The 17,909-nt window shown below is 29.7% G+C and overlaps 1 protein-coding gene, 1 long non-coding RNA gene and 1 pseudogene across 2 annotated transcripts; 2 read left to right on the forward strand and 1 right to left on the reverse strand.

Moving 5' to 3' along the window:
• The first annotated feature begins 4,500 nt into the window (after positions 1-4,500).
• On the forward strand, positions 4,501-5,850 carry LOC131179580 (uncharacterized). Its single transcript, XR_009148520.1, has 2 exons — positions 4,501-4,725; positions 5,533-5,850. It is a non-coding gene; the product is annotated as an uncharacterized LOC131179580 (long non-coding RNA).
• Positions 5,851-8,503: 2,653 nt separating this feature from the next.
• Positions 8,504-13,318, forward strand: LOC110649341 (polyprenol reductase 2-like; annotated as a pseudogene).
• Positions 13,319-13,866: 548 nt separating this feature from the next.
• Positions 13,867-17,088, reverse strand: LOC110649340 (NADP-dependent D-sorbitol-6-phosphate dehydrogenase). Its single transcript, XM_021803871.2, has 6 exons — positions 16,844-17,088; positions 16,011-16,105; positions 15,788-15,905; positions 15,256-15,388; positions 14,410-14,629; positions 13,867-14,297 (listed from the first exon to the last, which is right to left on the reverse strand). The coding sequence occupies exons 1-6, from the start codon at positions 16,974-16,976 to the stop codon at positions 14,067-14,069; spliced, it is 930 nt and encodes a 309-aa protein (XP_021659563.2). The 5' UTR covers positions 16,977-17,088; the 3' UTR covers positions 13,867-14,066.
• Positions 17,089-17,909: the final 821 nt, after the last annotated feature.

Consider the following 17,909-nt stretch of genomic DNA (forward strand, 5'->3'; position numbering starts at 1 on the left):
TATTTCATACAAACCACAAATTATATTTTATCTCAAAATTTCTATTTGCAAAGTAGGCAACACAATAATTTCCAAAGCCAAAACAATAAAAATTTATTCATACCTCATTTCTCCAAATAAATTTGGTAGTAAAAGCAGTGAATATAAAAAGTATTGTGCACAAACACAATTTAAAACTATAATATTCAATTAAATTTTTAAGTAGAAAATGAGAAATCAAAATTATTGTGCACAAACCTCTGATATATGCCTCTTGGCCCTGACTCAGTGTTACTTACGCTTCTCAATATCCATTTCAACTAAAACACATAATTTAAAGTATTTCAGTACTCAATGAATTTGTTTCTAACAATAAAATCCAATATTTAAATTTTCTTGGTACTATTCCCTTCAATCCATTTCATTAGTTAACCTATAATGTTGACCCTTGATGCACTCTAAGTGAATTAGGTTTAATATTACCAATATGTCATATTTTACAGCCTTTTAGTGTTGGTACATATTATCAAATTCATTTTCAAGTATATTGCATTTTATTACAATTTGTCGAATTTCGGTATACTAATTTGACCTAGCCGGATGACTTAGTTCCCTCAGTTTTCGGGTTTCGGTCCAAACTACAAACTTGTAAGTCTATGTCTTATTGCACGCGGGGCAAAATTTCAAGTCATTCTGAGTTGTGTAGACCAAGATATGGTCAATTTACCAATGCTGGACAGAATGCACTAAAATGGTAGGCTTAGGTCATTTTTAGGTCACTTTTGGTTCGGCCAGTTTTGAGTAAGTTATGGTCAAAACACTAACTACTGCCCAAATGGTCAATTTTTAGGCTTTCAAGTCACTAATCCGGATTTGGTCATTTTTCAAGTTACCTTCTAGGCAGAATTTTGGTAAGCTTCCTTCATGAAAGTTGGCACATTTTGTGCCTAGTTTCACCTCCAATTGGTCTCATACCAATTGGAGTCACACACTTAAGGTTCTAAGCCAAAACACACACTGCCCTACTACACACTTCTCATCACTTACCAATTACATCTTCAACACTTACCAAACTACTTCCTTCATGCCAATTCTGGTTTGTACCTTACCGTTAACACATTTAACAATACATTTTGGTCATTTTGGACAGCTTGTAACCGTTCTCAATATGCACACTATAACACAGAATTTTCCAAAGTCCATTTATACGATTTAACCACATGAACATACCCCATTTACATATCTAATTCCAAACTATTATACATATATCCATGCTACCATCAATAACAACATCTTAAACAACCATAAACAAGTAAAAACAAGCTACATATACTGAATTTCCATGGCTGCCAAAATGTACATCTCCATTAAAACATCAAACTTTAAAAATTCTTCCATAAATCAATTACCCACAACCTTGGTTACACTTTTAATGAAACAAGAATTGAAAACACTCACTTACCACTTTTGAAGCTTGATCAAAACCTCACTAAACTTCTTAAAATTGCTATCAAACTCTTCCTTGCAAGGTAAGGATTAACTTTAAAGAAGAGACTTAGTGGAAAGGAGAGCTCCAAGTATGTTGCATGGAGCTTCACTCAACGGCCATGGAGGTTTTTCTCCTAAAGGTTTCGTCTGGTTTGATAAATGGAGAACATGAAGGAATATTCTTGCCCAAATCTACTTAATGGTCCACTTTAAAGATGTTAGTGGAGCACTAAAATCAATTATAAGGTTTGTTTATTCCAAGTTTCCAATTTTCCACATTTTCCTCCTATCTTTCGCTATTTAGATTATGTACTACCATTTTAATTTTTCATGACATTTTCCTAGTGTAATATCATGTATTTTTAATGGACATTTAGGTCAAAAGGTAACTCGGGATGTCAAATGACCATAATGCCCCTATTCGGGTTGCATTCCCGATTTTTCGGTAACACCTAATTTTGTCATTTTCTCGATTTCTCGTTTTTCTTTGTACTAATTAATTAATTTTTTTTTATATTTTTAAGGACATTTATACTTCAATAAGTCTTTAATTATGTCTCGAAACTAAATTCTGAGGGTTCTCTGCAGTCCTGGGGTCGGCTATTTTCTGCGCCGTAACTTCCCCGTGCGGTCACCCATCGCTGCAGTGCTGGCTCGTTTAACTTAGTTCCATTTTTTCTCTTTTATTTTTCTTGTATTTTCCTCTATTGTATTTCAATACCTTATATCTCCACACTAATATTTAAATATAATTCCTGGCATCCTAGCTGTCCGGACAGACACTGATCATCAAAACAGTAGAATGCACTACCGAACATAGGGGTGTTACAATCACCCTACCCGAACCCAAACCTGATTAATATTCTCGAAACTTGAATATGTCCCAAACCCAATTAAAATTTATTCTCAACTATTTGAACATGTTCCAATAATTATTATTACCGGAAAATACTCAAATTCATTTAATTTTATATATTTTAATTAAAAATCTATAAAAAAATTATTTTTATTAATAATTTATATTTCAAAATTTTAATAATTCCATAAAATATTCAATTTTATTTGATAAAAAAATAAAAAAATAAAAATTTATAAATATTATTATAAAAAATATATATTTTTTATATTTAATTAAATATTTATATAAATGGCTTTATGTAATATATACCTAACATGTAAAACTCGAACTCGACCGAAATTCATTACGGGTATTACATTTCAAACCCAAACTTGTCTCAAATTCGATTATGTATTATCCAAATCCATCCTATTAGGGTTCAATCGAATTGGTACCTGTAAAAGCCTGACCCGTTGCCATTCTTAACTGGAAATGAGAGAGAAAAATGGTGCAGGACCTGAAAGAATGGGGAAAGACAAAGGAAGACAAAGTCCTGTAAGGCTATTAAAGATATTTTTGTTATTTCACGTGTTCCTTTCTCTTTTGATCAAGCCCTCTCCCATTTGACTAATAGTTTCCCTAACTGAATGTTAACAGAAGGACTAAATAGTCCTATTTTGAATTAATATGGAGCATTTTAATATGCCTCTAAGAATTGTGGGGACCAACTAATGAATTTTGACAAGGGAAGTTATAGTAATTTACCCTTTTTTTAATATCTAAATTTGTTTTAAATCACTAAATTGGGTTGGATATCTTAAATTTTATAGGTACTCAATATATAAAATTTAAATTCAACACTAATATTATTAATCAAATTCAAATTCATGTCAAACCTAATTATATATTATTTAATTAAACTCGTTCTCATAGTATTTGATTGGATCAAGTACCCATAAATATCTAAATCATTTGTTATCCCTAAGAATAAGCACGGTTATATATATATATATATATATATATATATATAATACTATAGCCACCAAAACAATACACGAGGGTGAATAACAAATAATCGAGTAATGAGTAATGATGCCCAATTTGGATCCGAGCAACAATGTGTTGTTTGAACATTTGCCCTCGTCATTCAAATAAGTGATACTCTCCCAACATATCCCAGGACACTCGAATCACCTATAAAAGGATAAAAATCCCGAGATAGTCGCTATGGTCACAGTCCCAACACTTATGGGACTCCCAAAGTATACACCAAATAGACATAATCTCTTAATCCTAATAGAAATGTACACCAAAGCCTATATAAAGGTTATCGAGTATATACATGAATCTCTTAATTTTTCTTTCTCATTCATTTATAGTCCAGTTCTCATTACTAGCTCAAGCATCAGAGTGGTGGTTAACTAATCTACTCGATATTCTTTACCATCTTGCAGATCCAAAACTCATTAACCATATCTGCATAATAAGAGAACAATATCAATAAAGATGAAATTTATCTAATAACACAAAACAATTATATTATTAATTTTATAATAAATATGACTAATTATATGAAAAAAAAAATCATAATAAAAATAAATTATGAATGAATCAATTTTAAAAAAAATAAAAAAATTTTAAAAGATTTTTTATTTTAAGAATAGTAATTGAAAATAACAAATTTTTAATAAAATAAGTGTTCAATAATTTTCTTCATATAAAATATGCCTATTCTAATTATATTTATATAACCATAAAAGTTTTTATTTATTATTTTAAATTAATTTTATAGGTAGTGACGAAGAATAGAGAGAGAGATTCATAAAAATAAAATCAAAGTTTGCCTAAATATTGACTTACATGATCTATAAAATATAGTTGACTATAAATTCAATAAATCACTCACCCTTATTCAATTAAATTTGAGCCAAATTTCATTGACCATTAATGTACTTTGAAAGTAATTACAATAAAGTTATTAAATTTTAATTTTTTTTAAATAATTGAATTTTAATTTATTAAATAATAAAATCACTTTAATCAATTTCTGTCAATAACTCCAGTCACGTGACTAATCTACATAGCTTTTTTATTTGAAGAAAAAAATTCTCTCTCCTCTAGATAGATTTGACTAGAGGATTATATGTTTCTTTCTCCTCTACGTGACCCATGCCCATTCTCTCTTTTTTCGAAGATCTAAATAATTTCCTTCTTTTCTTTCTTTCTCTGTCGTTTTCTTCTTTCTTAAAGCTATGACCCATTTCCTCTCTTTCTTCCTTCACAATTGCTTTTTCTTCTTCTTCTTCTTGATATGTTGCAGCTTGCAATATTTTTTTTCCTTATTTTAAAAAGGAAGCCTACACAAACTAGATTCTTGATTTCTAAGATGTTAGAGCATGACCATCACGACTCCTGTGAAGGTGATCTTAGTTTCAAGACTACTAATTCTACCAATAGTTCAATGAGCAGCGAGAGTTGTATTAGCTACTTGTTTTATTTTCTCTTTTATTTGATGGGTTTTTTTCTTGGTTGTTGTGAATTCTGTAATTGGTTTTTTTTTTTTTTTTGAAGATTTCCAATTGTAGTTTTGTTTTGTGGGAAAACTTAATAGTTAATACGTTTTGATGTTTTCGTAAACTTTTAGAGATTGATTCTTTTTTTGAGAACTTGGAAGGAAAATTATAAGATGGAATTATTTGGTGGAATTTTCCCCACAAGTGAATTTCTTTAACAGGTTGTTTGAATTAATTTGATGTGCGTTTTGGTTGAGTTAATTAGTTGATATGTTTCGTAATGTTGTGCGATTGAACTTGTATTGCAGGGTTCGTCTGTAAATTATTACTCCTATTGAATCTCAATCGACCTTTAGACTCTTGACTTATTGTTGTATTGGTTTTCACTCTTTTGGTTCTGCTTCTTTAAATGAAGAAGTATTAGCTCTACTATTGATAAAAGCTGGAGTTGTATAAATGGAGTTGTTCAATCAAAGAATGTTAAAGATTTCCTTTTTAATGGTATTTTCTCTGGGTGATTTTTTTATTTTTTTATTGATAGTGTGACTTCTTTTTCTTCGATAATCCAATGCTGTGGCCTTTGAGTTGCAGTCCTGGAGATGTCAAGCAATAGATGTGATTTTCCTCTTCTTCTTTCTTTCTTTTTTTTTTTTTTTTTTTTGGTTTCTAATGTGTTTTTCTTTAATATGTTATGCCATGTAACGTACTTTGCAGAGGAGGAAGGGCAGGAGAATCTTACAGTGTTGAGAATGAGGGTAGCGGACGAGGAATCGAGTAGTATTACAACAATGTAAGTGGGTCTGGGTTGAGACCTTTGCCACCGAGCATACCGAAATTTTTACTGGGACGTGGGTTCGAAAGGAGAGAGGTTTGACCTCTCCATGTAAAAGAGATAATATAAGGGAGTGATTTTTTTTATTTATTTATTTTATTTAAGATGTCATATGGATTAGTCATGTCAGCACATAGCGGAAGCTATTGCAGAAAATTAGACAAAGTGATTTCATTGTTGAATAAATTAAAATTTAATTATTTCTAAGAAAAAAAAATTAAAATTTAATGATTTTATTGTAAATATTCTTAAAATTGAGTGATTATTAGTAAAATTAAGCCTCAATTTTTTTTTTTAAGTTTACCTATTAATTAAAGAGATTTTTTTTATTTTATTCTTATTATCATCGTTACTTATAAATATAGTCATATATATCATTTTGTTGATACAAAGTTATTTTTTTAACTGAACCTTTTGAATATATTTTGAAAAATTTAAAAATTATTAAAATTAATATTTAATCAGTTTAAATTATTATATTGAATTTAATTTAAAAAAAATGTAATTAGCATTTTTAAATTTATTGTTGTATCCCTTCTATCTTTCTTTATCATTATTATACACTTGGGTAATGCCATTTTATATATATATGTATATATTTTAATTTTTGAAGCACGTGCATTACATCGTACGTGCGTCAAAATAATTTAATTTTGTTATTAATAAAATAAATAAAATCTAATTGTAGTACAAATCCTTTGTGAATTTATTTGAAAATGTTTTTTTTTTTATAATTTAAGTCCAATTTTTGAAGTTGAGTGCGATTTTATTAAATTGATTAAAATTTAGATTAAAAATAATATTTTTATTAATTAAAAATACAAAAGTTAATAAAAGTTTTTAGAAAATCTTATTTCAAATTAAACGGTATTTATTCAAATCGGGTAGACCATTGAATAAGTATTAACTGTAATTATTTAATTTAAAATGCTAATTTTAATTTTTTTAATTAATTCTATGATTAAAAAATTGTTGATTTAAAAATTATTATATTTTATAGATTATATTTTTATAAATATTTATATATTAATTATATAACATTGAAAAATGTATTAATTTTTAGAATAATAATAATAATAATAATAATAATAATAAAATGTATTTAATTTATATAAATACAAATAAAATACAACATTTATTTAATTTATATTTTCATATGACATATATATTTTTTTATTTCTAAAATTGAAAATACATCCTTAAATATTCACATATAACATCTAAATTAAAAGAGAAAAATAATAAAATAATACTTTTAATATTATAAACTTAAATATTAGAGAGATTTAAAATTCTACTTAGTTTAAGATTGTTTATTGAGTTAAATTAAGATTGAATTTTGATATTTTTTACTCTTACTTTATTTAAGATGAGAGAGAGAGAGAGAGAGTTTTTAACTCTTGTTTTAATGATGATATTTTCAAATTAAAAACTGAAATTACATTGTTAAACATACACATATAGCATCTAAATTAAAAGAAAAAAATAATAATAAAACAATACATTAAATATTATAAAATTAATTATTAAAAATACATAAAGATAGTTGAAAATAGAAAAGATTTAAGATTTTACTTAATTTATGATTAATTATTCAATTAAATTAAGATTGAATTTTTAAAAAAAAAAATTTACTCTTACCTTGTTTAAGATTACGTATAGAATTTTTTTTTTTTTTTTAAACTCATGTTTTGATGATTATATTTTATGGCTTAATTAAATTAATTTTATAAATAACATGAAAAACTAAAAATTAAGTGATAAAAAGTAAAATAGAAAAAACCCTGATTATTTAATTTATAGCTTAATCTATAATCAATAATATTTTATTTTCTAGTTTTAATTAATTTAATACCAAATGTATTATTATTATTATTATTATTATTATTATTATTATTATTATTATTATTATTATTATTATTTGTTTGTTTGTTAAAGTGATAATATAGTTCTTTAAAAACAGTAAGATATTTTTATTTTTTTTAATTTTCATATAATATTTTCTCTTAATACGTTTTATTTTAAAATATATTTACATCATTTATCAATTTAATATGGAATTGCAGTTGAAAAAGGCTTTTTTTTTTCTATTTTAACGATTTTCTCATAATTTTTTCAGTTTAATTGTATTTGTGTGATATTAGAATTTGTGATATTGTAAATAATAAAAAATTTAAGGATATTTTTATCCATTTAAAAATTTACTCCATTTTTTATATATTATATTATAAATTATAGATCGATAAATTATAAATTAGAGATTAACTGTATTTTTTATTTTTTACTTTTTAATTTTTTTATTTTAATTATTTATTTTTTATAAAATTTTATATTTAATTAAAATTAAATATAAGTAAGATTAAAAATTTTAAATTAATTTAAATACTACAAAATATAATTATAATTAATTTAAAAAATAAAAGATACTTTTAGTAAAGTCAATGTTTCCTTCATACACGCACACGCATGTATAATATAGGAGGAATCAAATGTTATTTTGTTTAATTCTATTAATTAGTATAATTTAGGATAAATGAATCTTAATTATAAAATTATATACATAAATTAGATAAAATTCAATTGAATTCTACACTAAATTGTGTTATATCAAATAGTGAGTTTTTAGTTATAATTCATTCAAGGGAATTTATAATTTGATTCCTAAATTTTATCATATATTATATTTTATCTTTCAATTTAAAAAAATTAATTATTTAGCTTCTAAATTTTATATTATATTACACTTCAGTTATTAAATTTTAAAAAATTAATTAATTAATCATTTTAATTTTATATATAAAATAAATTAATCTTTGTAATTTTAATATTTACTATAATATCGGAAAAGATATGTTAAAATTATAGAGCCTAAAGTATGATATAATATAAAATTCAAGGACATAATTAATTTTTCTAAATTTAAAAATTAAAGTATAAAATAGTGCAAAACGTATGAATTAAAAAATTATTTTTTTAAAATTTAAGGATTAACATATAATACAGTACAAAACTCAGGGACCAAATTGTAAATTCCCTTCATTCAAAGATGAATTGGAGGATTGGAGTTACTTGAACCGAACGCTATACACAGGCCATTGTCATTCACTTGCTGCTTCTCTGCAGTAACTTAGTTTCGTTAATACCGAGTTCAATCAATGTCTGTTTTGATGGAAGGCTGGCGTTCTGGGACTTGTAAAACTCTGCTTTGATTTGGCTTTATGTCAAAAATGGACGTTGGTCTTGTGGATTTGTTAAGGGCTGCTTGGATAGCGAGGATTCTGCCTATAGTTATAGCTTCCTTGCCTTATTCTAGGCTGGGTTTATTTCATGGATTTCTTTTGGAGTTTGTAAAGAGAGGAAAGATCACGCAATCATCGCCTCACTTTGTAAGTTATGATTATCCTTTTGGTTTTTTTTTTCAAAAAAAAAAAATTTATTGTTATAACTCATTGCTTTTGAAATACTGAACTTTGGAAGATTGAAACCAAAAATTCTGTTGGATTTGGTTTGATGGAGCATTAAGTTTTTCTTCCATTCTATTGCTGCTGCAATGATAGGCTATGGCAATTCAAGGTCAAAGGAGGTGAAAGCTGTTTATATGCCCCACTTCTGTTGTTTTCTGAAGCTTTATATTTATATATATATATCTAGAAAAGTTCATTATCTAAGGTTTCTCAAACCAGGAATTGTATAAGATAATGAGTAGCCTAATTTATGAGCTTGATTCTTCGGGTTTGATGAGTACATTTGCAAATCAACAAACTAAAGAGGCATTAAATGTGGCTATTTTAGCTAAAAGTTAACTTTATAAGTGATGGATGGATTTCTTTTAAATGTTACATTGGCGTCTAGTTTTGAAATAAATACATAAATAACATTCCATCAATCAGCTATTGATATATCTAGGAAAAAATGACATTTTTTTGTATAAGAAATAGTTTGAAATATGATAAGGAAAAAAAAATATTATTGTTCTGTCAAAATATCATTGAGAATTGAGCTTTTAGATTTGTTTCAGTTTTTCATGGTTTTTGTTTGGACAGATATTAATGTAGGCATGTTGAATTTTTGATTGATGAAGATCCAAATGAAGAAGCATTGCAATTGCCTTGATTTTGTTGGTTTTAATTTCTAAATAGGATTCAAATAAAGAGACAGGACATTCAAATGAACACCAATTTAAGATCAATGTAGTTTGGTGATATTTTGTAGATTGTTGTTATTATGTGCTTGTCGTCTATATTCAAATTTTGCCACTCTGAAATATGGATAAAAAGTTGGCCATGTTCTATTTACTCATGTATTATTTAAACTAGTTTCAAAGTTTCATCAGCCTAGCACTTACCTAAATTCTGGAGCTTGTTAAATGGGAGAGATATTTGCCAGTGGAAATTTGAAATCAAGCTTTCTTTTTTATCAGATATCCTGCCATTTCCTAATGTAGTATATACTTCTACTGTGTAGCTATGATAGTTTCGTAATCTTTTACATGCCTTTTCCAGTGTGGAGGTTCATCATATAACTGTGATTATATTTTGACCTTGATATCTCTAGGCTTTCTAATTTACTCTATTTTCAACTGTAGAATTTCACTGTTCCTCAAAGATCCTTCTGTCATTTCTATGTGGTGGCTGTGGTCTGGACAACCCTCCTTCTTCTTACTATGTGGATGTATGCATATAGAAGGGCATCATTGGTGCATGAGCCATATTTTTACTCTAGTATGTTCAGCTACTTGGCAGGGGGTTCTAACATCTTTCCATTTCATAAGTTGCAATTCATTTCTACAGAGCATACATGCATCATTTGGCTTTCTGTGTTTTTGCTGTTAGTAATGGAAGTTCAAGTCTTGAGATGCCTTTTGGAGACAATATATGTATTTAAGTACAACCCCTCAGCTTGGATGCACATTTTTGGTTATCTTACTGGCTTGTAGAGAGTTTATTGAATACCTTCTAAATCTCTAATCTAGACATCTTGCAGCAGTCTTTCTCCTAATGCACATGTGCACACACTCACACAGAAAAGGAGGAAAAAAAAAAAAAGCTGTAATACTTATGTGAAATGAAAAATACTATATTCCTGTCGACCTCTTACATATGCTACACACCCCCATTTATGAATATTATAAACTATTTTTCTGTTTGATATTGAAGAACTTGTTATGCAATTTTTTTTTTTATTTTTTATCTTTACCATGAATTTGTTGTGCATGTGAACATGTTAGACATTCCAGTGATTCTTAGAATTCTTCGTGATGCCAGCTTCTACATAGCGGCACCCCTGTCACTCTGCAGCACTTGTGCATCTGAGGCATTTAAATTTAGCACAAATGAAGTTACTCAGTTCATTTTTAAAGGCAAGGACACAATGCAAGCCATTGAATTTGATTGGTGGGACTTTGTGAATCCGCTTATGAAGCTTGGATGATGCCAATGGATTGGCGCTACTATATTCTTTTGGGGTTGGATTCATCAGCTCCGTTGCCATGCAATTCTTGTGAGTACCACAATTTCATGATAACTTGCTCATTTAATGCAAATGTTTGGGTTGACACTGTTTTGTAATTATTTTTAGTAAAAAAGTTCTCATCTTTTTTACTTTTCCAACTAAATATATGTTCTATAACCAAAGAAAGATTCTGGACTTCTAGTGGATTTTTCTTGCATAGACTGTATACACCACCCCTCTTATAGGTAGGGCTTTATCCATGTGAGCAGTGATGCTTATATATCCAACAAAGGTAAGAATTTTCCCATTGGCCATGAGTTAATTATGAATTAAAAAAAGGCTCTTGTGGTCTTCATTCTTCTCCTTGCCCGCAGAAAATAACTTATATATTTAGGTTTACTTTCACCTATGGTCATTAACCTTATAGCTAATTCAACACAATTACTAAACTAATTAATATATGCAAAATCACTTTATTTTTCTTTTGTTTCAATAAGGTCACTGTTGCTAGTTTTTGGTAGAATTTGAAATAAGATTTTGCCTTTTCATCTAGTTCTATGATTGAAACTAGGCTAAAGGACATTATTTGTTTTTCCTTACTTGGTCAACACATGAAAAACAAAGTTGGGTAATCTCTAAAAAATTTAATAGCAGTGACCTTAATTGAAATTCTGTGATTTTGTCAATACAAATGGAAGTTTAGTGAATTTATTTAAATTTATCAACAAGTTTAGTAAATATGGGTAATATTAAGCCAAGTGATTTTAATTTAACTCTTTGAGAAAAGCCGTCTTCAAAGATGAAAGATTTTGAATTATAGAAGCATGTCTCTAACAGGTTGGTCATTGCAAGGTCAATTATCCAAAAGGAAGATTTTGGATGGAAAATCAAATTCCTGTGAAGTTATTATGTCTTGTTATAGTTTTATTTTTTGGAAAGTTATTATGTCTTTTTTTAGTTATGGAGATTAAAGACTACGAATGAATGAATGGGTCTCTTAGTCATCACATGAATTTGCATCTTAATATGTTCAGTAATTTTTTCATTTTTGAGATGAAACATAGTCACATCTTGAAAATGGTACAATTTATTTCTCTTGATGAATTGTGGCACTAGTTTCTCTCACAGCCTTTTCATTTTTCAATTGACTTTGATGCTCTAACTGGATAGCCAAAATGATAAGCTAGAAGAGATTGAAGAAGATAGAGGGTCAATAATATATGCACACATGACACATGCACATTTACAATGTAGGTCCTTGACATTTCTTTATTCTCTTTTTTCTTGATGATCGCCATGTATTAAGAATAGACATCTGTCTTATGGACTTGAATCAGACAAAATAGAGGGTGAAATCGTTTTGTTAGGCTCCTCATCCTTGTTCATCTATCTCTGTTGATTTCATATAAGTGAAACAAGGGAAATGAAACTGCTGCAAATTCAATTAGCCTATTCAAAATCTTCACACTCACTATCCCGTTGTTGATTAGGGCTCACTAAGGGAACATGGAAGAAGAAATGATGAATATGTTATCCCTTATGGTGATTGGTTTGACATTGTTTCATCTCCACACTATCTGGCTGAGATAGTAAGTCTTTGTCTCTCACGCAAGGACATTTACTAACTTACTCTCTGTGATTGTAAGTGGTTGAAAAGCCTAAGGCTGACTTTTTATGCTTTTCCCCGCTTTATGGAAATGGTGCACAGATATATGCTGGTATGGTGTTTGTTAGTGGAGCAGACCTTACCATTTGGTTCCTTTTTGCATCTGTGGTATTATTCCTTGTTCCTATTATTTGGAAAATACTTCTTTTTATTGTTCTTTTCTTCAGTCATCATACAAGACCTAAATATTTATGTGTTGGGTGGTGGCAGGTGGCAAATCTAGTATTTGCAGCAGCAGAAACACACAGATGGTATCTTCGTAAATTTGACAATTATCCAAGCAGCCGTCTTGCTATTATTCCATTTATTTATTAATGCATGTATGTGGGCGTATATGTAATTAGATGCTTGAGTGCGGCTACCATCATGTGATCCAGACATTGGCTACCGCAACTTCTAGACATTTGCTGGGAAAAATTTTCATAGAAAAGCAGATTAGTTTCAGTTGTAATTTTTCATTGGATCACTTGATAAAATAGGATTTTGATGAAAATTAAGGATAGATTCTTCATAGAAGAAAAATGGTGAATAAATGTGGAGTTTTTCTCTCATTTGGTTAGATTGCATGATGAAATAATATGAAATTTACACTTCTTCCTTCATTTTTGCAGTTTTTTCTTTATTATTATTTGCTGTTGATTTTTTTTGAGAAAAATGGCTACCACTTGGGGGTGTGTATTAATGGTAAAGATATAAAACTTTACTACACGGGTACTATTCTATTTCTTGATATGATGTTGTAGCTTTCTTCTCTCTCCTTTCTCATCATTTTCTTCTGTTTTCTTGCTTGCTCTTCTATCCCTTTCTCTAAACTTTGCAGTCTCTTTTTCTTTATCAATAGCTTGAGTACTCCCGTGCAAGCACATATCCTGGATGGGCCAGTTGTGTCAGGATATTTTTGTTCAGTACTTGGGAGTTTCATTATGAAGCTAACACTGTGTCAGGTTGATTTAGATTCAATGAGGTTTGGTTTTCTACTTTTCTTTAATTAGTCTGCAACTAAGTAGGCGATATTCAAGAAGTGTTTACTTCCCTAATTAATCACTTGCTTTTCTAATTTCTACATTCTTCATTTCATCACGAAAAAAGAAAGTTGATCTGTCAAAACTAGAGAAGTGCTTCCTGGAATTGAATCTCTAGTGTTTTTTTTTTTTTTTTCGGTAGTTTTACAAAGACGCTTGAGAATGTTGTCAATTGTAACACAGCAGATGCAATTGAGCAATCGGTACAAATGAGAAATGTCTTGTTTGGTCTTATTCTCTGCAGAAACATTTCAAAAAGATAGAACCACGGACATGCTTAAGCAAACAGATTTATTCCCCAAAACTTGGCAGGCTGGTTGGTCCGGTAGCTCTTGTCCACACTTTTGATCAGGTCCATGTCCTCTTTGCTCAACTCGAAGTCAAATACTTCAAAATTCTCCTTCAGTCTCTCAATTTTTGATGACTTGGGGATGACCACTGTGTTTCGCTGGACGCCCCATCGCAGAACAATTTGAGCCACAGTTTTCTTGTATTTCTCGGCCAAACCCTTACACGAGGAAAATGAGAGATCAACGATTCATGATAAAAGAATGCTGCTAAAGACAATTTGGTCTCAGGCATAAAAACTGATCAAAATGAACTTTAGACAGTAAACTTACTTTGAGAACAGGATCATCCAGACATGATACAGAACCAAACCATTCAGTATTAGCTGCAGCACCTCCAAGAGGCGTGTGAGCCGTAACGCAGAGTCCATGCTTCTGACAAAACTTGACAAGAGAATCACGCTGGAAGTATGGGTGTGTTTCTATTTGATTCACGGCAGGCTTCACTTTTGAGTAGGCTAAGCAATCTCTAGTAAGAAAGATGTCATAGTTGCTGCAAATAAACTTCTTATCAGAACACAATTCCAAACCTAAAAATTGATCTTGATATGCAGGTTACTGAAAAGTCAAATATAACTAAAGTTAACAGCCTCTACACCTGTTTTTGGTATTAAATCCACTAGCTGGGGAAGGAAGGAGTGTAGCGATTCAAATAATTAAATATTTGATATCACACCATATACATTCTCTAAGTATTCATAGTGATGTAATTCAATTTAAAAAGAAAAAATAATCCCGTATAATGCAATGCAAAACAATAGGATACTGCTTTGGCAATTTGTTTGCATCATTCCGGAAAAGAAAAGTAACAAGACAGGAAAAAAGAAAGGAAGAAAAAGTATTATCCATGACTATGATATCATATTATCACCAATTTTCACTTCAGGTTCAGGATGACAAATATCCAAGGTAGTTGGACTCTCATGAACCTATTGGAGTCCTTTTGTGGAATGTTGACTCTTTGTTAAAAGCACATAATTATCAAGGAAAATGTGGTTCTGCAGAGCCCATAAAAGATGTGTTTCCAACAGCCACAGCTACAAGAATTGTCATCTTCATTATCTAAGTTTCCAAGATACCTAAAGAAGCAACTTCAGAAATTTTATGCACTCAATGCACCTGATTCCAATGCTACGGACTAAACCCATGGAAACTAAATCTTCCATAGCATGCCAGGTAGTTTCCAACGATACAGTTGTGTTTATATCCAGCACTCCATCCTCGTCTAAGGCACTGTCAGTTGTACCCACTCCTGCATGAGGATGCAAATACAGCAAAATTTTTCAGAATGAGAAATTATTTTCAGGGTCAACATGTAAATTAAAGAAACAGGAGATTTTTGCTCTAGTGCCAATTCCCTAAATGCTGTTGGAAACTGTAAATCAGATATAAAAGCAACAGAAGCTAAGCAGCCAGTGTAGGTCTGACTCCATTTATTATGTAGTGAAGACAACAAACCATTCTTGTTATAATTAGGAGTTTAGAACAATATGCTACAAAAACTTCAAAAAATTTTCATGTATATTCCCCGACAAATTTTCTCCATATCCAGCCAAACATGCCATACAACATAAGGTTCAGACACCAAATTGACAAGTCCAGATTAAAATACAGATAAACACATAATAATGAGAAGAGTAAGCAAAAGCACCAGTATGCTTTGTGGCAATGGGGAAGTGAACAAGATAGAGATCCAGATAATCAAGCTGAAGCTTTTTTAAACTATCTTTGCAGGCCTCAATAACATGTCCATGGTCTGAATTCCACAGCTGAGTAAACAGGTGCAAACGAGAGAAAACTGCCATTGTCAGTACAATATGGAATGTCTACTTGTTAATAAACTAAAAAGTGGGCGAAAATGTGTATGAACCAACCTTGGTTGTAATGAAAAGGTCCTCCCTCTTGACAAGCCCAGTCCGAAAAGCTTCAGCAAGTGCTTCCCCTACTTCTGCTTCATTCTGGTAATCAGCTGCAAGCAAACATCAAATCATCAAATATCATTTGCTGAAACCACATAGAGACATTGCCCAAACAGACCAGGAATAAACATCTAATCTTATGCATTAAGTTTTTCCTGTGGAACTATCCATCCATCCATCCCATTTGCTCCCTCATAGTTTTCAAGATGATAAAAGACAACTGGAGCAAAATTTTCTGAAACAGAAACAAAATTCCATTGAATCTTATGTTTAATCAGTCTAAAAGTAGGAAACTCAGAATTCATCAGTGGAGCATTAACAAATTGAGCAACCAACATGCGCGTACATAGGAAGAAACTATTACCAAGAATGGGTTCCATTTAAAATCCCAATTTAAATGAAACAAAAAAAAAAAAGAAAAAGATTTTGAAATAGACTTATTACTGAAGCAAATTGCCCATATTTCCAGGCAGTTGAGCTTCAAACCCTGCTTCCCCCACAAAAAGGGACAGCAAATAGATGATTGATCTACTAAGTACAAAGAAAAGATAGACCATATATTTATGGATCACCAAGTAGATTTTTGCATAATTACAAAAAGGATGGGAAATTATTTGATATGTTTTGGGAGGTATCTCTGCTCTTAGTATCTAGCAGCACCAACTAAATGAGTACCCATTTGCATTCTATGAAACAAAGAACTAAAAATCTTACTGTATTTGAAGTTAAGATTATAATCAGACACAAACCCACAATCAAAAACTAAAAAGTAGAGCAGAGAAAAGTACCAGCACAGTCAAAATGGCGATAACCAATCTTGATGGCATTAATGATGAGGTCTGTAATCTCTTTCCCTTCCATACGCCATACACCCAGACCGATTATGGGTATTTTGAATCCGCTGTTGAGTGTGATAGCCATTTTTATCAACTCCTAAACTCTGCTCTCTACTCTGTAACTATTCTAGTTGCTGGCTGCTCAAACAGATGGCTCCTGATTGGGAATATATGATTGATTGGGGGAGATTCATTGGTTGCGTCTATCTTAAAATACTGTAATAAAAAAACAAAATTTTATATAATTATTAATGATAATGTATATTTCGAGGATATTAATTAAAATTTTCTATTGTACTGATAATATTTTTTTTTTAAATTACATTTATATAATTTTAAAATTTCATATTTTTTTTTTCTGTGAAGGCAAAAAGTGAGTTTTGAAGGTTTTTTTTTTTATTAAGATTTTGAAGAGTTATTAATTTGATGGATTAAAAAAAAAATTTAAAATTATATGTTATAGAATAAAAAAAATTCTTTTAACTATAAACTTATGTTTTTAAAATTTGAAAAAAAAAATCTCTTATTATTTTATAAAACCTCATTTGTTTTGAGTAAAAAATGTTGCCGGCCAAGACCTAAAGATGTTCTTCTAAACAGTAGAGAAGCCCACTAAAGCTCTCCAAAGCCCACATATTCACATTTCTAATCTACCTTGTTCTAAATTAGATTTGGCCACGATTTGATTTAGGCTCAAAGGGTCTATAATTAATCCAATCAATACAATTAGCATAAACATAAAAACAAAAAATAGGAAAAATTATAGAAAATTATTACTTGATTTTACTCATTTTCACTTCAGGGTCTGTAATTTACTTTGATAAATTGATACTTTAAAGTTTCGCTTTGTTAACAAATTATGGCTTTCCGTAATTTTCAATCAAAACTCATTGATGTGTCATTAAATATTTAATTAAAAATTTTTAATTATATCCCTTCTTCCCCTCCTATTTTTTTGAAAGCTTTTCTGTACCTTTTGACCGGATTGAATCTTCCTATATTTGCAACTCTTCCAAGC

The sequence above is a fragment of the Hevea brasiliensis genome, chromosome 1, assembly GCF_030052815.1.
Source record: "Hevea brasiliensis isolate MT/VB/25A 57/8 chromosome 1, ASM3005281v1, whole genome shotgun sequence".
NCBI lineage: Eukaryota > Viridiplantae > Streptophyta > Magnoliopsida > Malpighiales > Euphorbiaceae > Hevea > Hevea brasiliensis.